Source organism: Coffea arabica, chromosome 6e (genome assembly GCF_036785885.1).
Source record: "Coffea arabica cultivar ET-39 chromosome 6e, Coffea Arabica ET-39 HiFi, whole genome shotgun sequence".
NCBI classification, from domain to species: Eukaryota; Viridiplantae; Streptophyta; class Magnoliopsida; order Gentianales; family Rubiaceae; genus Coffea; species Coffea arabica.
Genome location: NC_092321.1, coordinates 32358680 through 32381928, shown reverse-complemented (window position 1 = coordinate 32381928; position 23249 = coordinate 32358680). Strand labels below are relative to the sequence as shown.

The 23249-nt window shown below is 40.4% G+C and overlaps 2 protein-coding genes across 2 annotated transcripts; one reads left to right on the top strand and one right to left on the bottom strand.

Moving 5' to 3' along the window:
• Positions 1-4544: 4544 nt before the first annotated feature.
• LOC113696713 (uncharacterized) lies at positions 4545-5663 on the bottom strand. The gene has a single exon (XM_027216092.2). It carries the CDS (start codon positions 5661-5663, stop codon positions 4545-4547), a length of 1119 nt encoding a protein of 372 aa, XP_027071893.2.
• Positions 5664-9178: 3515 nt separating this feature from the next.
• LOC140009859 (uncharacterized) lies at positions 9179-17754 on the top strand. Its single transcript, XM_072056192.1, has 2 exons — positions 9179-10393; positions 17734-17754. The coding sequence occupies exons 1-2, from the start codon at positions 9179-9181 to the stop codon at positions 17752-17754; spliced, it is 1236 nt and encodes a 411-aa protein (XP_071912293.1).
• Positions 17755-23249: the final 5495 nt, after the last annotated feature.

Sequence of the window (23249 nt, the reverse complement as noted above, 5' to 3'; positions counted from 1 at the left end):
ACTTTGTTTTGTTGTAAAAGGAAAGCAAGATATGTGAATAACTTAACTAGAGCTGATTTTCCTTTAAATTGCGCATGGATGCTGTCCTTGTTGTTTCCCATTCCTTTCTTCCCATTTTATTTTGTTCAAAAGTTTGCTTCTTTATCCGTGAGTTGGAGGGCCAAGCTGATGCTGGGTAATCTTGTTTGAAGGTTGTACAACCTTATATGCTTGAACCGAAACTTGGAAACAAAGTCTTGTGTGTGAATAGATTTTTGGATGGTGATGATACAGTTGCAGAAAGTTTATTTCCAGTTTTGCATGTTCTTTCTTTCTGAATTTTTGTGTTTAAGTCTAAGAATTTTATGTTGAAGAGTGAAGAATATTTGATGATCTTGTTGCTTTGGATCAATTTGGGTTTGGTTGAGATGTTAGTTGTCCATTTGGGACTGTGTTTGAGAACCACATTGGAGAACTTCGAATTGCAGAAGCATTGTTGCTGAAGAAGAAGGCTTTTCGTAGCTTCGCATGGAATGCTTTTCAAAAATTTGTCTTTTGACCCCTGGATTTTGGTTTAATGCTACCATGGCCTAAAATTTGGAAAAGTGAATCATTTATGTCCCTTTAACATGATATTTTTCTTTGGTATGCCTTAATATGCTTTTTGGACAGATTATATGTGAGTTTTAGGAAGAAATTTGAAGTCTAATAATTTTTTATAGATTTATAATTTTTGATTTGGATTTTTGCAAAAGATTTAGGTAATTCTTTTTGTTATTTAATTTTAGCAAATGGAACAAGTGAGTTTTGATTCATTTTTGTGAAGTTTAGCATTTGGTTTTGGTAGGCTTTATCTTAAGCCCTTAGCTTTATTTTAGACCCTTAATATTTGTAATGGTAATGATTTGACCCCTCGAGCTTCTTTAATTCTTTCAATTGGGTCCTCACTTGTTTAAATTTGTTGAATAGGGGTCGTTTACTTTCAGTTGAGTGATTTGTTTGATTCAATTCCGTGTTTATCTCCATTTCTTGTGATTATTTGTTAATTAAAGTGGTGCCTTGACCCCTTTTTATTGTTTTGGAGGGTAAATAAGAAAATTGTATTTCATTAGATAACCAATTCAAGAGAGGTACACTCTTCTCCTTTATTTTATTTTATTTGATCCTATGTGCTCCTATGTGATTTTGTGTGTGTAATTGCATGATTTTTGAATGTTTTATTTTATTTTCATTTATATATTTATTTAGTCACTTTATTTGTTTTAATTTTGCATATTTATCTTAATTTAATTTTTGATTATTTGAAAGGCATTTAAATGCCAAAATTATAATAGTTAGGTATTTATTTATTTATTTTATTTCCCCTTTAGATTGTATTTAGGGCCCCCCAATGTAATAGTTAGGGCTTTATTTGCTTTATGTGTTTTGCATGCTTATGTGTTTACGTGTTACTCGCTTTCTTAGGGTTTTGCATCTAGATATCATGCTTATGTGTTATGTGATATATGTGATTTTTTTTTTTTTTTCACTTTTAAATGACTTTTTTTTTTTTAAACAAAACCTTTATTAATGGTAAGAAAATTACAATGGAGAGGAGCTAAAACGCCCTGTCATGAAAAACAGTCCTACATAGTAACTAAGGCTTCCATTGCCGGCGAATGTAAGGATAGCTAACTCTGTCTAACTGAAGAAGCCCACGAATGTCCCTTGGAAAAGAGGTAGCACAGTAGGATGAGGACGCACGAGACGTGCTGGCTAATTTGGCAAGCGAGTCCGCCACAGCATTGAGCTCTCTGTAGCAATGATGCAAGACCGAGGTGAAGTCCTCAAGTAGATGTCGAATGTGGCAAACCACCCCCCAAATCCTCCACGGACACTTCATCTCACGTCGTACTACCTCGAGGAGAGTCAGCGAGTCAATTTCAATCTCAACGTGGGGGAAGCCATGAGATTTGCAAAGCTGTAACCCTTCGAGGAGAGCCATTGCTTCAGCACTCATATTGGTCTGCCAACCATAGAAAGTGGAAAAACCGTAGAGTAGCCTCCCCTCGCTATCCCGGATGAGGCCTCCTCCCCCCGCATCTCCCGGGTTCCCAAGAGAAGAACCATCAACATTTAACTTCACGTAGCCCATGGGAGGGACCATCCAACGGATTATACGGAGCCGAGCCCTGGGTGGCTGCTTAAGGAAAGGTACAAGGCCTTGAGTCCAGCAGCGTTTATCTTCAGGAGTAGAACATGTGAAAGGAGTGGCCCTTGCTATGAGCTGGAGCTCCTTAACAATGTGATTGAATATGACATGCACTGGAGTAACAACCCCCTCAAAGTAAGCCAGATTGCGAAATTTCCACAGTGCCCAACAGATGAGTGCCGGTAATAAACGATAGCAATTCGCGACAAAGCCATTGCCAGATGAGTGCATCCACCAGTTCTGAAGTTGCATAAGAATCTCGTCCGCTCTATCCGTTCGAAAGTGCAGCAGGAGCCCCAGGCGATGCCAAACAGCAGTTGCGACTTCACAAGTGAGAAATACATGCTCCAGTGTTTCCACATGATTGCAGAAAACACACTTAGAGGGTAGGTGAAAGCCAAATTTACTGAGAATATCCGGGAGGGGAAGAAGCGCGTTCAGCAAACGCCACATGAATATCGAGATCTTGCGAGGCAGGCGTTGATCCCAAATGAGTGTACGGGAGAGTAAAGAGGCCCCCTGATGGCGCCTTCTCAACACAGCAGATTTGATAGAGAACTCGCCATTCGGGTTAGGCTGCCAAATAAGGAAATCCTTTTCATTAGAGAGAAAAGGAGGGAAGGACCGAATCTGCTGAATCTCCACGCTGGATAAAGCACCTTCAATAGGCGCCAAGTCCTAACCCCCTTCGCTGATACACTCTCGGATCGTGAGGGAAGGACTGGGAAGGTTAACCTTTCCGACAGCCAAAGCCCCTGAGCCGAGCCAATTGTCGAACCAGAAAGAACAGGTCCCCCCAGCAATCATCCATTGAGAGTTCTCCTCCACAAAGGCCCGGCAGCGCAACATACGCTTCCAGGTGGCCGACCCATTGGTGGTCTCCTGAATCTGCGTGATGTGCCCCTCTCTCTTCCCATATTTCGCTAGCAGAAAACGAGACCAAAGAGTGGAAGATGTACGAAATCTCCACCAGAGTTTGCAAGCAAAACCCGCTGCAATTTCTTCCAGTGACTGAAAACCTAGACCATCCTCCTCAACTGGCTTGCACAGATCCCTCCATCGACGCCAATGTCGCTTCTCTTTCCCAGCTGCTTCGCCCCAGAAAAAGGAAGCCATAAGCTGTTCTATCTGCCTCAACACGCTCTTCGGAAGCTCTAAGACTGCCATGGCATACTTTGGGATAGCTGAAAGGACGTGCTTGATGAGTATAGCCCGGCCACCAGGCGATAAAAGTTTAGTCTTCCATCCAGCTAACTTCAGCCTCAGTTTATCAATCAAGTGCTGAAAATGCCTCCTTGCCGGCCGTCCTTTCGAGATCATACATCCCAGGTATCTGATGGGTAATTTACAATGCTTAAAGCCAAGCCAAGTGGTTATGGATCGCAGCCTTGCTGCTGAACATTTAGAAGAGGTAAGGAAAGAGCTCTTGGATTTATTCACTCGTTGGCCTGTCCCCTCCTGATAGATGGCGAGAAAATCGAGCATTTCTTTAATATCCGACCTGAGCCCCCGCATGAACACTAACACATCATCCGCAAAGCTAAGGTGGGTGATGGAGAAACAGCCTCTTGAGAGAGCGAAAGGGGAGATCTTGGTCGAGGCGAGTAGCTCATTTAGCCCTCGGCTAAGGCTATCAGCAACCAGCAGAAATAAATAAGGAGAAAGGGGGTCTCCCTGTTTAACCCCCCGCCCACTTTGGAAGAATCCATAGGTTCGACCATTAACGAGAACCGAGAACCAAGCTCCTTTTAGGTTATTCATGACCAAGGTAATGAACCAATGACTAAATCCAAACTTCTGCAGCAATTTGGAGAGAAAATGCCAAGAAACACTGTCAAAAGCTTTCATGATATCTAATTTGAGGACCAGGTTATGACCTCGTACTTTCTTGTCAAGGGACTCTAGTATTTCCTTCGCCAGAAGAATATTGTCCGAAATTTCCCTCCCCTTAACAAAGGCCGATTGTTCTGGAGATATCAGACCATCCATAAGGGGCTGCAACCGCTCAGTCAAGATCCGCGTGAAAATTTTGTTCAAGAAGGTACAAAGGCTAATAGGTCTAAATTCTGCAAAGGTTTTCGGTCTATCAGTTTTTGGAATGAGCACAATTAAAGTGCTCCCGATGGCCTTAGAAAGTGGAACACCACAGAAGAATTCCTGCACTGCTTGCAATAGGTCCCGAGCAATAATGTCCCAGCAAGACACATAGAAAAACCCCGAGAAGCCATCGACGCCAGCCGCGCTGTGACTATCCAACCCAAAAACTGCTCTCTTAACTTCTTCCATAGATACCGGACGCGTTAGCTCCTCATTCTGTTGTTGTGTCACTATAGACGGAATCGATGCTAACAGCCGGGTCACGGATGCTTCATTGTTAGCCCCGTCTGATCCGGAGAGGAGCTGCTGGAAAAAAACTAGCTGCTCCCTGTCCAATGTCGTCATTTGTCTCAAGCAAATGCCCCTGGTTGTCCTGAATCTGGTGGATGGTTAGCCGCGACCGCTTGTTAAGAAGGGAAGCGTGGAAGAATTTTGTGTTAGCATCCCCCTCCTTTAGCCACCGAACCCGAGCTTTCTGCTTCCAGTAAGTTTCCTCATCCGCAAGACATCGCAGCAGTGCAGCTTGCGCACTGCTCCACTGAGATCTTAGCACATCCGAATCCTCTCCCTCCATTTGGATCTCACATTCCTTGACCTTTGCTTCAGCCTTCTTTAGATTTGCAAATATGTCCCCAAACGTGGTTTTGTTCCACTCCTTAAGCACCTGTTTCAGACGCTTAAGTTTGGAGGAGAAGGCAAACATGCCATAGCCTTGCACCTCCCGCTCCCAGCTAGCTCGGACAACTTCAAGAAAGGTCGGGTGACGCACCCACATCTGTTGAAATTTAAAAGCTGATGGCCGAGGGGTACCCTGATGATTGTTCATGCGCAAGAGCAAGGGCGAATGATCAGAGCCAGTGCGACTTAAATGCTGCACAGAACCACAGGGGTACGCTTGCTGCCAATCAGTGTTTGCCAAAATTCTGTCAAGTCTCTTCCAGACCCACCTACCCCTCCGGATGCCAGACCATGTGAAGCGGCTCCCAAAGGCAGGCAAGGTATTTAGACCACAGTCCGCAATAGTGTCTGCAAACTCCGAAACTGCTTGTAAATCTTGCTGGGCAGGGCCAAGATATTCATCTAAGGAAACAATAGCATTAAAATCTCCTCCCACTAGCCAAGGCTCACCACCCACTCGACGAGAGATTGAAATTAAGTCTTGCCATAGGGGTCTCCGTTCCACTGTGGTGCATTTTGCGTAGACAAAGGTTCCAAAGACTACACGAGTCCAGGTCTCATGTGTAATGGCTAAATGCAAAAGCTGGTCGGAGCTAACCTGAACATCCACCGCAACCCCTTCTCTCCACAGAATCCAAATCTTATTGGTTGGGTTACATAATCCCAGCTTAAACTTAAATTTTTGAATCAAACTTTGCAATTGTGAAGCATCAATCATTGGTTCGAGAAGAACCAAGAAGGAAATATTGTGAGCATGTACTAAAGAAAACAGCCGTCGACAAGAGGCTCGGCCGGCAACTCCTCGAATGTTCCATATGAGGAAGCTAAACATTTAATGGGTAGAGGGGAAATCCATGATGGCCTTAGAGGCCTGACGAGTGACTATGGTGCGGGGAAGCGAAAGGAACCTCTTTTTCTTTGTATTTTTCCCCTGCGGCAACGCCGAGCCTCCCAGAGAAGGGACTTTAGCATCCATACGCCTTTTGAATTGGTGGAAACTCTCACAGAGTTGAGCTCGGGGCATAGAATCCCGCTGTTGGTCCTCATGTGATATATGTGTTTATTTGCTTTTATTATGTTTTATATGATTATAATGAATGCATGACGTCACCACACTAGTCTAACGCTAGTTGTGGCCCTTTGTTCCGATTTCTTACTAGTCCAATGCTAGCGAGAATTCATAGACATGGGCTAGTCCAACGCTAGCCCCTTAGGAAACATCCGCGCGTTAGATCATGTTTGTATGGCAAATCATGACATTTCATGCATATTTTCTACTTTTCAGGGTCCTTACCATTTTGCATGACATTTCCCTTATATGTATATCTCTTATCCCATATTTTTCCTATATATATATCCCTTATCCCCATGTGCAACACATGACATTAGATTTACATTCCATTTAAGAATTAGAACTAGACTAGTACATTTGCATGATTAGATAGGAGAAAAACACCCCAAATATGGGATATGGACGAGTTTGGCTCTCTATCTTTAGCACGCTCGTATTCCCTTTATTAAAGGGAAAATCTAGTCACGAATCTTAGTTCCCCGCACCTGTTATGATGCATTCCTTTAGGTCATGTATATTACTATTTTCTTTTCTTTTCTTCGAGTATCATATTTTTGCATATTCGTGACCTCTTCGAATAATCACTTTTGGGCGTCGCAATTAATGTGATCTACACTAAATAAAATTCGAAGAGACATATTGACCCTTCCGATATACATTAGGTTTAGGTTTGCATTCATATAGTGACATCCAAATGTGATAAATTTTTAGATTAAAATAAGAAAACTTTTAACTAAATCACGCAACTAACTCTGACTAGATTGAAAGGGTGCCTTGGATTTTATCCTTGCCTTCCCTTTCTTCAAATGTGACTCCCGAACACTTTTCTCTTGATTTTTTAGACTTGGAGTCGTTTAAAAAGAGTTTTCTCTACTTTTTTTTAAAAAATTCATTTTAGGTGACTTGGTACACCTTAACTCAATGCCAAGTGGCGATTCCTATTTTTCATTAAAAATCCTTTTTAAACTATCATTTTTTGGTCAAAATCGTCACATTTTTAGTCCCATTTAGACCCATTTTTCTTTATTCATTTTTTTAAAATAAAAAACTCATCATTTTCACTCAAAATAAATCCAAAAATCCATTTTTTGAACACGTTATTTTTCATTCAAAAATGGGGCGCGACAGCTTGGCGACTCCACTGGGGACTTAGAGGGTCCGACCATTTGATTTAGTCAATCTTTTTCTTCTTTTAACCTTTTTATATATCACATTTGGAGGTTTAGGGTTGCATTTTTCCTTTTTAGGGTTTTCTTGCATTTCACATGCGCAATTGTCTCGATATCCGTGTATGTGAATAATGCGTTTATCTCTTTCATTTACTTATGTGTAATCGCGCTTGTATCTTAGGGGAGGAGGGTAGTCACCCTAGAACCTTCAACCGCACTTGATGGTACTATAATTTTTCCCCTCAAAAGGAAGCACTTCATACGTGCATGCATTATTTTTCCTCTATTTTTTCTTTTTCGTGAGCACTTCCCACATTTCCTTGTAGGATTAGGATCGATTTCCTTAGGTAGGCGGATGGTGTGCTCTGCGTCCATAGCGATGCCTAAGGGATCACTCAAGCCACCGACCGAGGGTATTAGAATTGATGACCTTTTACGTCTTGGTTTGAAGGCTTGGAAGCCTGAAACCTTATCGAGTCTAGATACATTAGTAAGCCAAACCTCATGCATCCATATTAGAAATACCCTAAGATAGAGTCAACCTGACCTAACTAGGAACACTAAGTACGAGGGGAGGGATTCCACCCCTTTTTCCTTATTTTTCTTTTTGCTTTTTATATCATTTAATTGCCACAACGTGTTATGTGTTGAGCTAACATTTCCTTCTTTTCTTGTCTTTTGCATTCACAAACGCTAGGAAATAAGAGATCTGGCACGATCTTCTTTTAGAACCTACCTTCCTAGATAGGTTATTGTACGTTTAAGATTCCGATGTATTGCATTTGTAGACTAATAATTGCATATCATTTTAGGCCCACCCTAGCATACAAAGGGTCCTTTTAGGTCATGTTTTCATTTCAAATTGCATATTTAATTTCTTTGATAAATTGGCATCATGCATAAACTTTAGGAGGGAATGCCGCATAGGGGATCCCACGATAGGAATAAACCACCTTATGTCTCGGATACTTAATCCAAGGAGACTTGCACGTTTATATTTTTGTATCATCCAAAAGGGTAGTGCACAAGGTAAGGTAGGATCCGATCATTTTCATAGAGCGATCTTTTGTACATTAGAATATGAGCCTCTAATACTCATTTTTTTGGCCCATTTTATCAAATTGGTAAAATTCTTTGCATAAAGGACCTTAAATTGAATAAATTCATGAATGACTCCACATTATTGATACAATAAATGAATCAAAGCCAAAATCTTGATTGTAGAAGGCTCATAGACTAATGCGTTGGCAACAAAAGTATCAAATTAGGGTTTTTATCGATTAGGTGAGCCAGTCTATGTTTAGCAAATCATTAATTTCATTCAATTCATTTGACCAGTTTATTCATTTTTAGGGTGATCTAGTCAATTTTGAATAAATCATCAATTTCATCCAACCCATTTGACCAATTAGGGTTTCAATGTCAAATTTCAAATTGGGAAACGTAGTCAATTTTGAGAAAACCATCCATTGCATCCAGCCATTTGATCGGCTGGGCCTTCGATCCATGCTTCATTGAGAAAATTTGTCAACAAATTTCAATCTCTCTGATAGAAAGTTCTTCAAGCTCAAATCGGTGTGCTTTTAAAAATTCTTGTATCAATCAAAGCGATCTCCGTTTGGACTTTACCCGTATTCTATCAGGCTAGAAATTTCCCGTCGAAATTTTCAAATTACCTTCCAATCGAATGGCAATAAGTTGATCGGATCCATCAGGTACTATATAGTGCCTGCCCTGAAGGATTGTATTTTCATGCTAGGCCAACCCTTGGCGTAAAAAGGGTCCCCCAATAGGGCATGCATCTGAATTACCTTAATAAATACTAACTTGTGTCTTTTTCTTTTTCTTTCTTTTCTTGCTTTGCCAATAGCCGGCCAAGAGATGATGCTAAATAGGGTTTTCTAAAATGTCAGGTGTTTTTCAAATATAGCTACAAGAAGAAGCCCCATTGTCACACGATCTCACAGTCGAGCTTTGAGAAATCGTGTAAACATGAGTACGTACCCGGAATCGTCCGACAGGCATGTAACGGCACCATCAACTGATTTGGCAAACCTAAGAGCTCAACTGAGTGAAGTTTTGAATAAATTCAATGAGCTGAATATGGAAATGACCGCACAACGGCGCGTGATCGATCAGTTGGTCGCTGGTAGCAGTAGCGGTGGTCAACCTGAGCCTTTACCTGCTAGTCAATCTGAACTGCAACCAATACTTTTACCCTATACTCAAACCTCCTTTACTCCACATTTTGCAAATCCGCCCGAAGAAACTTTCACCTATCCCACTCATGGCCTACCACATACCTATGCACCTGCTACCCAAACCAATCCTCCTAACCCCCAAATTTTTCAGAATTATCCACCTGTTAGTCTGAACATGCCACTTAAACCTCAAGGGCCATATTACTATTCCACCACTGAACCATTCACGCTAGACACCGCTGCCCAAGGAAAAGTCGACGTAGGGGAATCTTCTGCGCCAATTGATAAAAATTTGTTAAAGAGGTTGGATCAGTTTGATGACTTCAAGAGGAAGAGTCAAGGCTTGAGCAAACAAGGAGGTTTGGACTATAATGAGCTGTGCCTGTTTCCTAATATGCAACTGCCTGTGGGCTTTAAAGCACCCAAATTTAGCAAATATGACGGAACGGGCAACCCTAAGACGCATCTCCGAATGTTTGCCAACAAATTAGAAAAACCAATAGATGATGAGAATTTGCCAGTTCGGTTATTCCCTAAAAGCTTAGAAGGCGATGCACTGGATTGGTACTCTAATTGGAAGCCTGATGAGATGAGGACCTGGATGGACCTATCAACTACGTTCGTGAGACAATACGAGTATAATTGCGAGCTTGCTCCGACGAGGACCACACTTGAAGGGACTAAAAGGAAGCCATCTGAGAATCACAAGACTTATGAAAAGCGATGGAGGAAATTGGCTGCCAAGGTGGAAGCTCTTATGACCGAGGATGAAATTGTTCGAACATTTATCAAAACTCATGACCCGCCCTATTTTGAGGAAATTTTTCGCATGACTGGATGCTCATTCGCAGAAATTGTCAACAAATTGGAGAAATATGATGAGTTTGTAAGAGCGGGAAAGATTATTAATGTGTTAGCTCTGAAATCGCAATTAGAAACCTTGCAAAATCCAAGCAACAGTAGCATGAAGCCTCAGTTTAAAAAGAAATATGGGGAAGCCGCATCGGTCTGGGACCAAGGCCCGTCTTCTATACCCAGATTTCAGCAATACCCCACATATTCATCACCCTATCCATACTACCCAAACCTACGCCCTATTTACCATACTACTATCACTCACCCTCTACCTCGGCTAAACTATGCAAACCCACCTATACAACCCGTCCCAATTTTCCATGTGACGCCCCCGCTTCTCCCAAGGGCGAACCCGAGGGTATCCGCGGAACGCCTGCCCAACTCTCGTCAGGACTCGAGACAATTCCAATTCAAACTTAAAGTCTAACACTAACAATGAAAGTCGGAATAAAGGTCCGAAGTCATTTCCATACATAAATATTCAGTCTTACATCACAATTTCAAATTTACAATCACTTTCCCCAAAATATACAACATCCAAAAGTGTTTAGTCGATTACAATCAAAACACTAATACAAAAGTGCCTCAAGATGGCATTTCCTTAATTTCTTCCATTCCGGTTCCTATTAAGGAAAACAAACTAATGGGATGAGCCAATACTCAGTGAGGTCAAGAAAGTCATGCAAGCACGTAGTTCAAGTATCAGTAATATTTATACCATAAATAAAGCGATAAAGTCAAGTAATACATGATTAACAATTAAACACAATTGAGTAGGATACAGGAGCTCTCAGGAGCTAATTTTCACTTGCTTTGCCAATGCTCGATCCACTACCTCCACGAGTTGACACTCCGTCAACTGGGTAGGTTTTGAAGTCCGTAGAAGCTGCACTTATTACTTCCTCCAGCCAACATTTCACCCTCTCGGATCCGTAACCAAACACGCACAAAAAAGGCAATAATCGACAAGTATGCCGAATAAGATCTCAAGAGATCAAGTTGTTTTTAAGAACACACACGAAAGGGCGATATTCCACGAGTATGCCGAACAAGATTTCAAAAGATCAAGTTGTGTTTTTGTTATTCTCTTGGTTTATCAAGTTTCTCGACCAAACCCATGCCGGCTCGAGTTGCAAGGTTGGCTAAGAGAATTAGGCGTCCCCATAAGTCGAGGAGGTTCACTCTGCTCGACAACATGACACGCACAAAAACACGACATGTACACGTAAACAAATATATTTTGCCAATGAGATTTACTCCAATCGACATTAAAAATAAAGTTTTATGCGAGTAAGGTTTGAGTAGAGGAGAACGAGTGCGATAAAGTACACACTCGTCTCGTCAAGTGATATTCACGTATATAAGCAGATAAATCAAGTAAACACAACAAGTCATGCACTTGACACTCACCAATTCAAAATAAGTGAGCAAACAAAGCTTTAGATGTCCGCATCGAGATTCCCTTCAAAATCTCTTTGAGCGCCTGAACAATTAACAAGTATTTTTCACTCACAATCACGTATTAATCAAGAAAGGAGTTACACTTATTTAGACTAGTCAATACCTCAAACCACGAACCTTAGCCACTCAAAATAAAGGTTCAAAAGTGAGGTCTTATTAACACAAGAAAAACTGATTTCCTTCATGAAATCGAGTTTAAAAAGATCAATCATTATCAAAGGGCAGCGAAAAGTTTTCCAAAAACTCATTTCTCCTCAAGTTCGAAAATTTCAGTTTCAATGAGCAATCTTTGAAAAATCATATCTTACATTCCTTAGATCCAAAATTGGAAAACTTGGTACCGTTGGAAACTACTTCCAAAGTACTAAAAGTTCATAGAAGACACTTTTCCATGATTCAAAATACAAGACACTCAAATTTTGGCTTCAAGTTGCTAATTTGGACTACCAAGACAGTTCCGGGGTTGGTTTTTGGCAAACTTTGAAAATTTGGCAAAATTCACACAATACGAACTAGTCTCTCAAATTTGAAACTAAATTAGAGTTATAATCAAGGTTCAAAATAAAATAAACGGGACAAGAATCGAAGTTTTAAGCGCCAAGATATAGCAGCTCAAAATTGGTTCAAAATGAAGACCATTGGGCAATTTTCCGGATTTGAAACACAAACTTTGGGACTTTAGTTGAGCATCGAAATGGACTTGGAATGGCACCAAATTTGGTAGTATTACCCTACCATATAAGGGCTATTCATCTGTCAAATTTCATGCAAAAATTCGTACGGGAAGTCAGTTAACAAAACCACTAAATTTCCAAGAATTTCCAAGGCAAATCTGCCTTGTACTTTCGTTTTCCTTTTTCTAACTTTTGGCCACATGAAATCGACTCAAATCTGGTTCATTTATGAAAACAAGGTCTAAGAAACATCAAAAACATGTTTGAAAGGTGATTAACTGTGAGAACCCGTAACTTTTCCATTTGTTAGGTTTTATAATCTTTCTAGGCTTTCTTATTTTCAATGGCTTGTTTTCTACACTTTCTGTATCCGGAAAATTTTCTAGATTATTTTACGAGTAAATATAGTTTTTAGATGATTTTTCTAGTATCGAATAGATTTTGAGAAATTAAGAACGTATATCGGACGTGGGACCCACTAGTGCGAAAAGTTCGGAAAAATTCGGCCAATAAGGTTAAGTTTCGGATACTGTGCAAAATTTATCGGGTGTTAAGAGATAAGTAGAGAGTGAGATTTGATTGATGTGAGAGAGAAAAGAAAGGATAGGAATACATTTATGGTGGTGACAAGTGTCACTATCTCATTGGTTTTACTTTAAGATTTACTATTCACTATTTTGACCTTGGACCAAAATTGGTTAAATATCTTCAAAAATCACAAAAAAATTACCATTTCTTACCTCTTGTTGGCCGGCCATCTTGTGCAAGGAAGGAAGAAGAAACTCTTCAAGTTCTAGCTACTACTTGGTGCAAATCACCCAAAAACATTTGCTTACATCCATTTCTACTCCATAACATCCTTTCTTCTAGTGCTACTAAGTGTCTTAGTGAAGTTTATTTGAAGGTTTAAGGTGGCCAACATCTCTACATCTCTTGTCTCTTAGGTAAGTGATGTTTGCCTACTCCCTTACACTTAACGATGCTTAAATTGTGCCTATTGGAAGTGATAGTGAAGTATTTGGTGATTTATTTCTTTATTTGACTTGATTTGGTGAAGTTTTCAATTTTATGAGGAATTTTTTGGTTTCATATGATCTTGATGGTGTGGTTGTTTTTGATGGTTGGTAATAAGGGGCTTTGACTCTAGTAGGTGTGAATTGATGATAAATGCAATCAATTTTGGATTTGGAATGAAATGTGAAAAGTTAGGGTTCATGAACCCCTAATCAGTCCGAAATTTTAGGTCATAGATAGAGGCCGAATTGGACTTTGTTCAAAACATGAAAGTTGTAGGTATTGATGATTTTGTAGTGCCTGAAAAATTTCAGGGCATTTGGAGTAGTATAGAGTGAGTTATGCCATTTTTACTGTTGCTGTTTTTGGTGAACAGAATGTGCGAACTGCGATAGTAATTGTCTGTTTTGACTGGAATTGGTTTGGATTTAGTTGTTGGTGTCTTCTGATGAAATGTAGCTTGATGTCTGAGCTTTCATGTGCCTTTTGAATCAATGCAATTGGACCTGTTTAGGCTGAGATAGACGTATTACAGTTTTGTGTGATTTGGGAACCTGCAATTGCGGTTCTGGCTGGGTTTTCTGCATTTTTGACCTAGTTGTGCTAGGATTGGGACTGAGAGGCCTTCTATATTGTTGTAGCTCTGTCTTTTAGCTTCGAGACGGTGGGTCTTACACCCCCATCCGATAAACGTAGTGCATTTTGTGCCGTTACCGCAAAATAAGGGCAAACCAGTTTTTCTATTCGGGGCCAAGATTAATGCTATTTCTAATTTCTGGTTTGCTATCATGCTTATTTATGCATATGGAACCCTATTGGGGGTTATGATTGGCATGGCTTTTTGACTCGTTATCGAGTCTCATTGTACTTGCTTACATGTTTTAAGACTTACTCTTATTCCGGTCATTTCCTAGCTAACTTTTGTACTTGTCCTGCTTTGAGCCTAGTGAACGGCTTTTGGTAAATGAGATGACTTTTGTGTGAAATGTTGGGACTGATTTGAGAATATAATGAAGCCTTAATGGCTGGAAAAGTAAGAAATTTAGGGGAGGTGCTGCCCGATTTTATAGGCCGTTTGGTTCCTTTAAGTTGGATTTGCCTTTTTGTGGAAATGAAAGGCTTTTGGGTTGTTTGCGCCTAAGTCTTCATGTTACCTTTTCGTTTCTAAGAAAATCATGTTTTGCACCCTTGCATTAGTAACTATTTGGCGAGGCATACGACTAGTAGTCGAGCCTCACATGTGCATTCTGTTTACTCGATTCTGGAAGTAAAACCTTCAATTGGTTTATTTTGATTATTTTAGGATTTCTTGGCGATTAAGGCCAATCTGAAGTGAAAACTTTTGAAGTTGAGCCGGTGAGTGTACCACTCCCCTCCATTGCTGTTTAACTTGATTTCTGCTCTGCAATCTGTTTATTTGTTTGAGACGAGGGTGTACTTTATCACACTCGTTCTCTTGTCTGTTCATATGCCAATTTACTATGCAAAATTTGAATCTGTTATCTGTGTCTGCATCTGTTCGGATTTCTATGACCTATGAGCTCAGTCCTGTGGCTAAGTTATTCGAGTCGGGCCGGCAAGGGCCTGGACGATTAGATAACGAACCACGGTAGTCTGTTCGGGGATTTTGGGTATTGAGACCCTTGATTCCGGGTATACTCGAGTATTACCATTTTGTTCGTTTGAGGTGAGCGGGCCCGGTAAAGGGGTGTTTAGTGGACGGAATTCGGTGTAAAGAGGGGTCTACGGACGTTTTGGTTCTATATACGTTGACGGAGAGTCAACCGGTTTGGATCAAGTACTGCGCTGGAAATTTGGCTCCTGAGAGCCACCCGTATCCTTCTGATTTGAATCATTGGTTCCTTTGCTTTACATCTGGCATGTGTATCTGATTTGTTAAATGTGAAATGCCATGATTTTTCTGCTATATGTTTGGTACCTCATTGAGCGCAAGCTCACCCCTTTCTGTTCCTTTTGTTTTCCTTACAGGAACCTCTTTTGGAAATCATGATTTTGAAAAGCGAGTTGAGCTAGTTAGATAATCTTTTGTTCTTTTGTATAGCTCCTTGAGGGGAAGCAAACTCTACATGTACTTCGTTTCACTGGTTCCATCTGAATTGTAAACCAAGCGACATGTATATATGAAATTTTTTTTTTCCATGTGATTTTGGTAAGTTACTGTTAAGCTTGGCGGTTTTCAATCATTCAATTCTTTTGGGTCCTGTCTCGTGTAATATCGGATTTGTGTGTTTCGACTCCGTAGTCCTGGCGAGAGTTGGGCAGGCGGTCCGCTAACCCCTTTGGTTCGCCTTAGGGGAAAGTGGGGCTGTTACATTAACACCAAGATTTTCAAAATAACAAGTCCCAATTCAAAATGAGCCATTGACCAACCCAAATTTAGGGTTTTCAAGCAACGAGGCAGGTTTGAAATTTGGCCATAACTCACTCAATTCAACTTGGAATTGAGCGTGGTTGTTGGAGTTGAAAGACAAATTCATAAGGTTACAATTTCTCAGAAGAAAGCATTTTAAAATTCTGTCCATAACTAGCTCATATTCAAGCAACAAGTTCCAGCACATAACAGGTTCTCTAACACAGCCGAGAAAAAGGACAGGTGACTTTAAAAAGGCTGGTACGGTTCACTAAAGTGGGATGAGGGGATGCATTTTATACCGTTTAAAAACTGGAAGTGTCTAGTTTCTAATGCCACAAAGGGCCCTCAATTTCGATGTTAGAGCAAAGAGTTATGGTCGATTCAAAATCGTTGCCAGAGCAACTCTGGACAATTTGCCCGCCATGAACTAAATTCGAAATTTCAACCTTTGGACAACCAAATCAAGTGATTTTTGGTGGAAACTTTCCACACAACCTATAAAACATATCTACATCAAAATCAAGTCAATTTAACCACAAAAATTTGCATCAAGGGGCACGACAATGGCAGGGTAGATTCGGCCCTTCAACATGCAACACTTCCTTTGGTTTTCTTTTCACTTTTACCACTTATCTCTACTAGATTAACACTTAATCAACACAATTAACATCCAATCTCATCAAATCAGATCATCAAATCCATTGTGGGATTTCATAGAATCCACTCACAAGATTTCCAACAATATAGAGGTACCCACATGAAGCTACAAGCTTCCAAAGTGCCATATAAATTTTATAAACTAAGATTCAAGGGTTTGATTGTTGATTACCTCCTTAGATGACTAAAGCAGAAATTTTCATTCCTTTGAAGCTCAAGAAAAATCGTGCAAATGAAGCTCCTTTCTTAGCTTGAGTTGATCTCCAAGTAGTTTGCAAGGTGTAGTAAATTTTGGAGTGATTTGGACAAGAAACGAAGCAAGAAAATGAAGAGCTTTTGGTCTTGTTTCTTCCTTGGTGTTTTGACTGCTAGAGAGAGAGAAAGAGAGAGTATTTTTCTGATGGTGAAGCTTCCTTGAGAAGCTTAAGTGTTTGTGGCTCAAATTTACTCAAAAAATCAACTAGGAATAGTGCGCGTTCGCACGTGTTTCGTGCTCGTTTCCTCTCGGGTTTGTTTCACTTGTGCACTAAACCTTTAATGCACTTCCATCCATACTATTATTATTCACTCTAAATAGTCTAAAACTAAAGGTCTAAAGTCCCTCGATTAATCCGCGAAAATGCGTACTTCCGATTTGTGCGCGATAGAGTGAAATTTCTAAGGAATTCTTTTAACGATAGTATTACTAACTAATACTTGAGTATTTAAACATAAAAATAATTATTTTGAGACTAATGTATGAGTCTTCACTCTCCAAGCTCACTGTATCCTCAAATCGTTTAATGTCTCCAAACGCGTATTCACTATTCTCACTTAACGAGCTTTCAAAAAATTAAATTTTGAAACGAGTTACTTTAAAAATATAAGTAAGTCATAGTTCCAGGTAATTGGGTCTAAAAAGGTTGAAATTAAATATTCGGAGTAAACAGACAATTAAATATTTAAATAAGCTAGTACTAGGGATTTAAAATAAGTAAATTTGCGAGTCCTCACATCCTCCCCTCCTTAAAAAGAATTTCGTTCTCGAAATTCACACTTAGGATAATAGTCTTACCCTTTAATAGTCACGCTTATCAGATCAATCAATAACTTACACTCTCCAACCCATATTTCACAATTTCTATTCACCCAATTAGCTGTCAAACTTTGATTCTAACTCATGAATCTAGAGTTTTGTAAAAGTGTGTGTCGTACTATGGTCACTTAGAACCTTAACTAAACAATAGAAAGCAAGAACCATACCTTCAATAACCTTAGCGGGATTGGAAACCTGTTGATAGCCTAATGCATAAACCTTAACTGGTTCTTTAGATTGACTTCCTCCAGCACTAGACTGCTTTGCGGCTGACTTTTCAGGCCTTTGAGTACTACCCCCTTCTTTCGGTATACTCGGACAGTTCGCGATTTGATGTTCAGTGCTACCATAGTACAAACATTTTCCTGATTTCTTCTAGCACTCATTCTCTGTATGGTTAGGTTTACGACAATAACCACAAATAACTTGAGGAGCCACAGCCTGACCACTTGGAGGTGTCTCCCTCGGTTGATCTCGTCCATTGTGGCCTCCTCTTGATTGAGTCCTTTTTGGCGTACTAGATGTCTCTACTCCTCCCGTTCCTTTTTCCTTCTTAGAAGGTGGGGCACCCTTATCTGCTTGTCCAAGAGGATGACTAGGTGTGCCCCTTTTCTTGGCATGAAAATCCTTAACTTGCAGCCTTGAACTTTCGACTCTCTGCGCCTTCTCTAGGGTTTCGGTGAAAGTAGAGATTTGGGCCGCTGCTAACCCCTCTTGAATCTCCATGTTAAGTCTCTGTACAAATCACCTTATCATTCTCCTCTCAGTGGCTACCAATTTTGGGGCATACTTAGAAAGTTTAGTAAATTTTCCCTCATACTCGGCCACACTATTTTTCCAAGTCCAAGGGGTTTGTGCTCTTTCCCATTTTTCCCTTATCATATCCCACCAAACCCGCGCTGCACCCTCAAATTGAAAGACAGCAAAAGTCACTCGCCTCTCCTCCGCATAATCTAGGGCGGTGAAAATGTTAGTCATTTTTTCTAGCCAATTCTTTGCTAATTCGGGGTCAGGTCCTCCAATAAGTTTAGGTGGATTAAATTTCAGAAACCTCTCCAAGGATCTATCTTCCCCTCTATCCTGTCCCCCAGGTTGGTTAAGTGGCCTTAAACCCTGTCTCTCAGCTAACCGTTCAAGAATATCAGTCATTCTATTAATGGCAGTAGCCATTTGGTTAACCTCTATATTCTCCTGTCCTTGGGTCGGTCCAGTTGCCGATCCCTGTTCATCCCCTTGAGGTTGGGCTTGCCTAGACCCTCGCCCACGACCTCGTCCACTCCTTCGTCCGTCCATAATTGTAGTGGTGCCTACTGCAAGAAATAAAAGTGGTCACGCGAGTAATTTCTTAAAATAGGAGCCGATCTTGAAAATATCAGAGATAACATTAATTAACATGTATTTACATTGTAAAGTTCATAAAATTAATAAGTCATGAGAAAATTACAAAAATATAGCACACAGGTGCCACAAAAGTACTTTGAGTCATGCACGACTAAAGTAAAGTCAAGTGCCTGAAAAGTAGGCCACACAGTCAAACAAAATACAATGGTCTCAGCACTAGCATCACCCCAGCTATTCCTAGTCACAAAAGTCAAAAGCCTATCTGTGAGAACCCGTAACTTTTCCATTTGTTAGGTTTTATAATCTTTCTAGGCTTTCTTATTTTTAATGGCTTGTTTTCTACATTTTCTGTATCCGGAAAATTTTCTAGATTATTTTACGAGTAAATATAGTTTTTAGATGATTTTCTAGTATCGAATAGATTTTGAGAAATTAAGAACGTATATCGGACGTGGGACCCACTAGTGCGAAAAGTTTGGAAAAATTCGGCCAATAAGGTTAAGTTTCGGATACTGTGAAAAATTTATCGGGTGTTAAGAGATAAGTAGAGAGTGAGATTTGATTGATGAGAGAGAGAAAAGAAAGGATAGGAATGCATTTATGATAGTGACAAGTGTCACAAGATCATTGGAGTTGACTTAAGAAATACTATTCACATTTTTGACTTTTTTGACCAAAGGATTATATATCTCAAAAAAATCACAAAATTCACCATTTTTCTTCTCATTGTGGCCGAACCTCTCACTTGCAAGAAGGAAGAAAATTCTTCAATATTTCAAGCTTCCAACTTGTCCAAATCCACCAAATCAAGTGTTTAACTTAGTTTGTACTCCATACAATCTTTCCTTCTAGTGATAGTAAGGGTATGAGTGAAGTTTGTTTGAAGCTCTAAGGTGGCCAACACCTCTCTACATCTCTTGATACTTGGTAAGTGATGCTTGAACCTTTACTACACCTAATGATGGTTATAGTATGCTTAGAAGTGGCTTGAGTGTTGGAATATATGATTTATTTCTTGGTTTGGCTTGATTTAGTGAAGTTTTCCATTTTATGATGAATTTTCTGGTTTCATATGATTTTGATGGTATGGTTGTTTTTTATGGTTGGTAATAAGGGGCTTTGACTCTAGTGGGTGTGAATTGTTGATAAATGCAACCAATTTTGGATTTGAAGTGAATTGTGAAAAGTTAGGGTTCATGAACCCCTATTCTGTCCGAAATTTTAGGTCATAGCTAGCGGCCGAATTGGACTTTGCTCAAAACATGAAAGTTGTAGGTATTGGTGAGTATGAAGTTCCTGCAAACTTTCAGGGAATTTGGAGTAGTATAGAGTGAGTTATGTCGTTTTTACTGTTGCTGTTTTTGGTGAACAGAATGTGCGAACTGCGATAGTAATTGTCTGTTTTGAATGGAATTGGTTTGGATTTGGTTGTTGGTGTCTTCTGATGAAATGTATCTGGATGTCTTAGCTAGCTTATGCCTTTGGAATTTCGGCATTTGGACTTGTATAGACTGAGTTGTGTTCATTACAGTTTTGTGTGATTTGCAAACCTGTTTTGGGAATTCTGGTATAGTATTTTGCATATTTGACCTAGTTGTGTTAGGAACTGGATTGAGTGACCTTCTACATTGTTGTAGCTCTGTTTCTTGGCTTCGAAATGGTGGGTCTTACACCCCCATCCGATAATCGTAGTGAATTTGACGCCATTACCGCAAAATAAGGGCAAAACAGTTTTTCTATTTGGGGCCAAGACTAATGCTATTTCTAATTTCTGGTTTGCTATCATGCTTATTTATGCATATGAGACCCTATTGGGGTTGTGTTCAGCATTGTTTTATGACTCGTCGTCGAGTCTCTCTTAGGGCTTGCTTTCATTTTGGTTGTTTCCTAGCTAACTTTTGTACTTGTACCACTTTGAGCCCTGTACGGCTTTTGGTAAATGAGATGACTTTTGTGTGAAATGTTGGGACTGATTTGAGGATATAATGAAGCCTTAATGGCTGGAAAAGTAAGAAATTTAGGGGAGGTGCTGCCCGATTTTATAGGCCGTTTGGTTCCTTTAAGTTGGATTTGCCTTTTTGTGGAAATGAAGGGCTTTTGGGTTGTTGACCCTAGGTCTTCATGTTATCTTTTGTTTCCAAGAAAATCATGTTTTTGCACCCTTGCATTAGTATTTTTGGGCAAGGCGTACGACGTGTAGTCGAGCCTCACTTGTGCATTCCGTTTACTCGATTTTGGATATGAAACCTTCAATTGGTCTATTTTGATTATTTTAGGGTTTCTTGGCGATTAAGGCCAATCTGAAGTAAAAACTTTTGAAGTTGAGCCGGTGAGTGTACCACTCCCCTCCATTGCTATTTAACTTGATTTCTGCTCTGCAATCTGTTTATTTGTTCGAGACGAGGGTGTACTTTATCACACTCGTTCTCTAGTCTGTTCATATGCCAATTTACTATGCAAAATTTGAATCTGTTATCTGTGTCTGCATCTGTTCGGATTTCTATGACCTATGAGCTCAATCCTGTGGCTAAGTTATTCGAGTCGGGCCGGCAAGGGCCTGGACGATTAGATAACGAACCACGGTAGTCTGTTCGGGGATTTTGGGTATTGAGACCCTTGATTCCGGGTATACTCGAGTATTACCATTTTGTTCGTTTGAGGTGAGCGGGCCCGGTAAAGGGGTGTTTGGTGGACGGAATTCGGTGATAAGAGGGGTCTACGGACGCATTGGTTCTATATACGTTGACGGAGAGTCAACCGGTTTGGATCAAGTATTGCGCTGGAAATTTGGCTCCTGAGAGCCACCCGTATCCTTCTGATTTGAATCATTGGTTCCTTTGCTTTACATCTGACATGTGTATCTGATTTGTTAAATGTGAAATGCCATGATTTTAATGCTATCTGTTTGGTACCTCATTGAGCGCAAGCTCACCCCTTTCCGTTCCTTTTGTTTTCCGTACAGGAAAATAAACCCTTTTGGTCTGGATTTGACAAATGGCTGCCAAATTGAGTTAGTTGAACATATCTTTTGTATAGCTCATGTATTAAAACCCTAAGTGTACTTTTGGGGCGTTTTCTCTTTTGATTTGGCAAACCGTGTATATGTATTAACTTTTGAAAACTTTTGTATGTCCTTTTGGATTGTAATCGCTAAAGATCAGATGTAAATGTTTGTTAGCTATTTCGGTTGGGTTCTGACGGGTCGGTTACTATTCATGGCCGACTTCGGATTTCATTTTCTTATTTTCGGTTATGTGGCCATTTTGACTTGGTTGCGCGCTTTGGTAAGTTCCGGAACGTATTAGATTGACGTAAACGGATTCGTAGTCCTGGCGAGAGCTGGGCAGGCAGTCCGCTAACCCCTTTGGTTCGCCTTAGGGGAAAGTGGGGCTGTTACACTATCACTCTAGGTCTAGTCCACAGCAGGGCTATCAGGGGGAATCTCCTCCTCAGGGCTCTCCTCCGGATCCTCCTCTGGGTCCTCCTCTGGAACTGGGCTTTGGACAACGTCCATGACATCATCAATCAACATAGAAGCGTCTGCCAAAATCTCGGAAGCCCGATCCCGGACCTCCTCGCCTATCTTAGTAAGTCTAGCCCTAACCCTCTGAAGCTCATCACGAGCGACCTCAGCCTTCGTCATCTCGTTCGCTGCCATCCCCTCTAACTCTGCAATACTATCATTCTGAGCATTCACCACAAAGCTCTGGTCCTCAACCTCCTAAAGTAACGCTCGGTTGGTATTCACCAACTGACGACGCTCGTCGTCCAGAGCTAGTACAAGGTGGTTCGGGTATATGAATGTCAACCTACACGGACAATGAGGATACCTATCATCGGGCGAGTAACGCACACGGGCTCCACTACCTTGAGCCTGATAGTAAATAGACCTAGGAGGCTCTACATGGCCATTGGAATGACCATTCCCATTAGTAGCAAGGTTCCAGTTTCCATTCTCCATCCCTGCAAAACAACCACAATTTTCGGATTAGAAACTTAGTCGCCAACTCGCTCAAATATCATTTAAAGTATGACTAAATCGTCTCATCTCAATTCTTAAGGATAAATGTCGCGCCCCATTTTTTATAAGAAAAATAAATGTGTGGTTTAAAAAGTGCTTTTTTTTTGAAAGATGAATTTTGATTTACAAAGAAAATGAAGAAAAATATGGGTCTAAATGGGACTTGAAAATGCGACGATTTGACCCAAAATACAGTTTAAAAAGGGTTTTTGAAATAAAAATCGGAGTCGCCACTTGGTATAGAGTTAAGGTGTACCAAGTCACCTAAAATGAATTTTTTTTAAGGAAAAGGTAGAAAGACACCCCTTTTAAACGACTCCTAGTCTACGTAAACCAACGAAAAAGGTCCGGGATTCACATTTGACGAAGGGGAAGGCAAGGATAAAAATC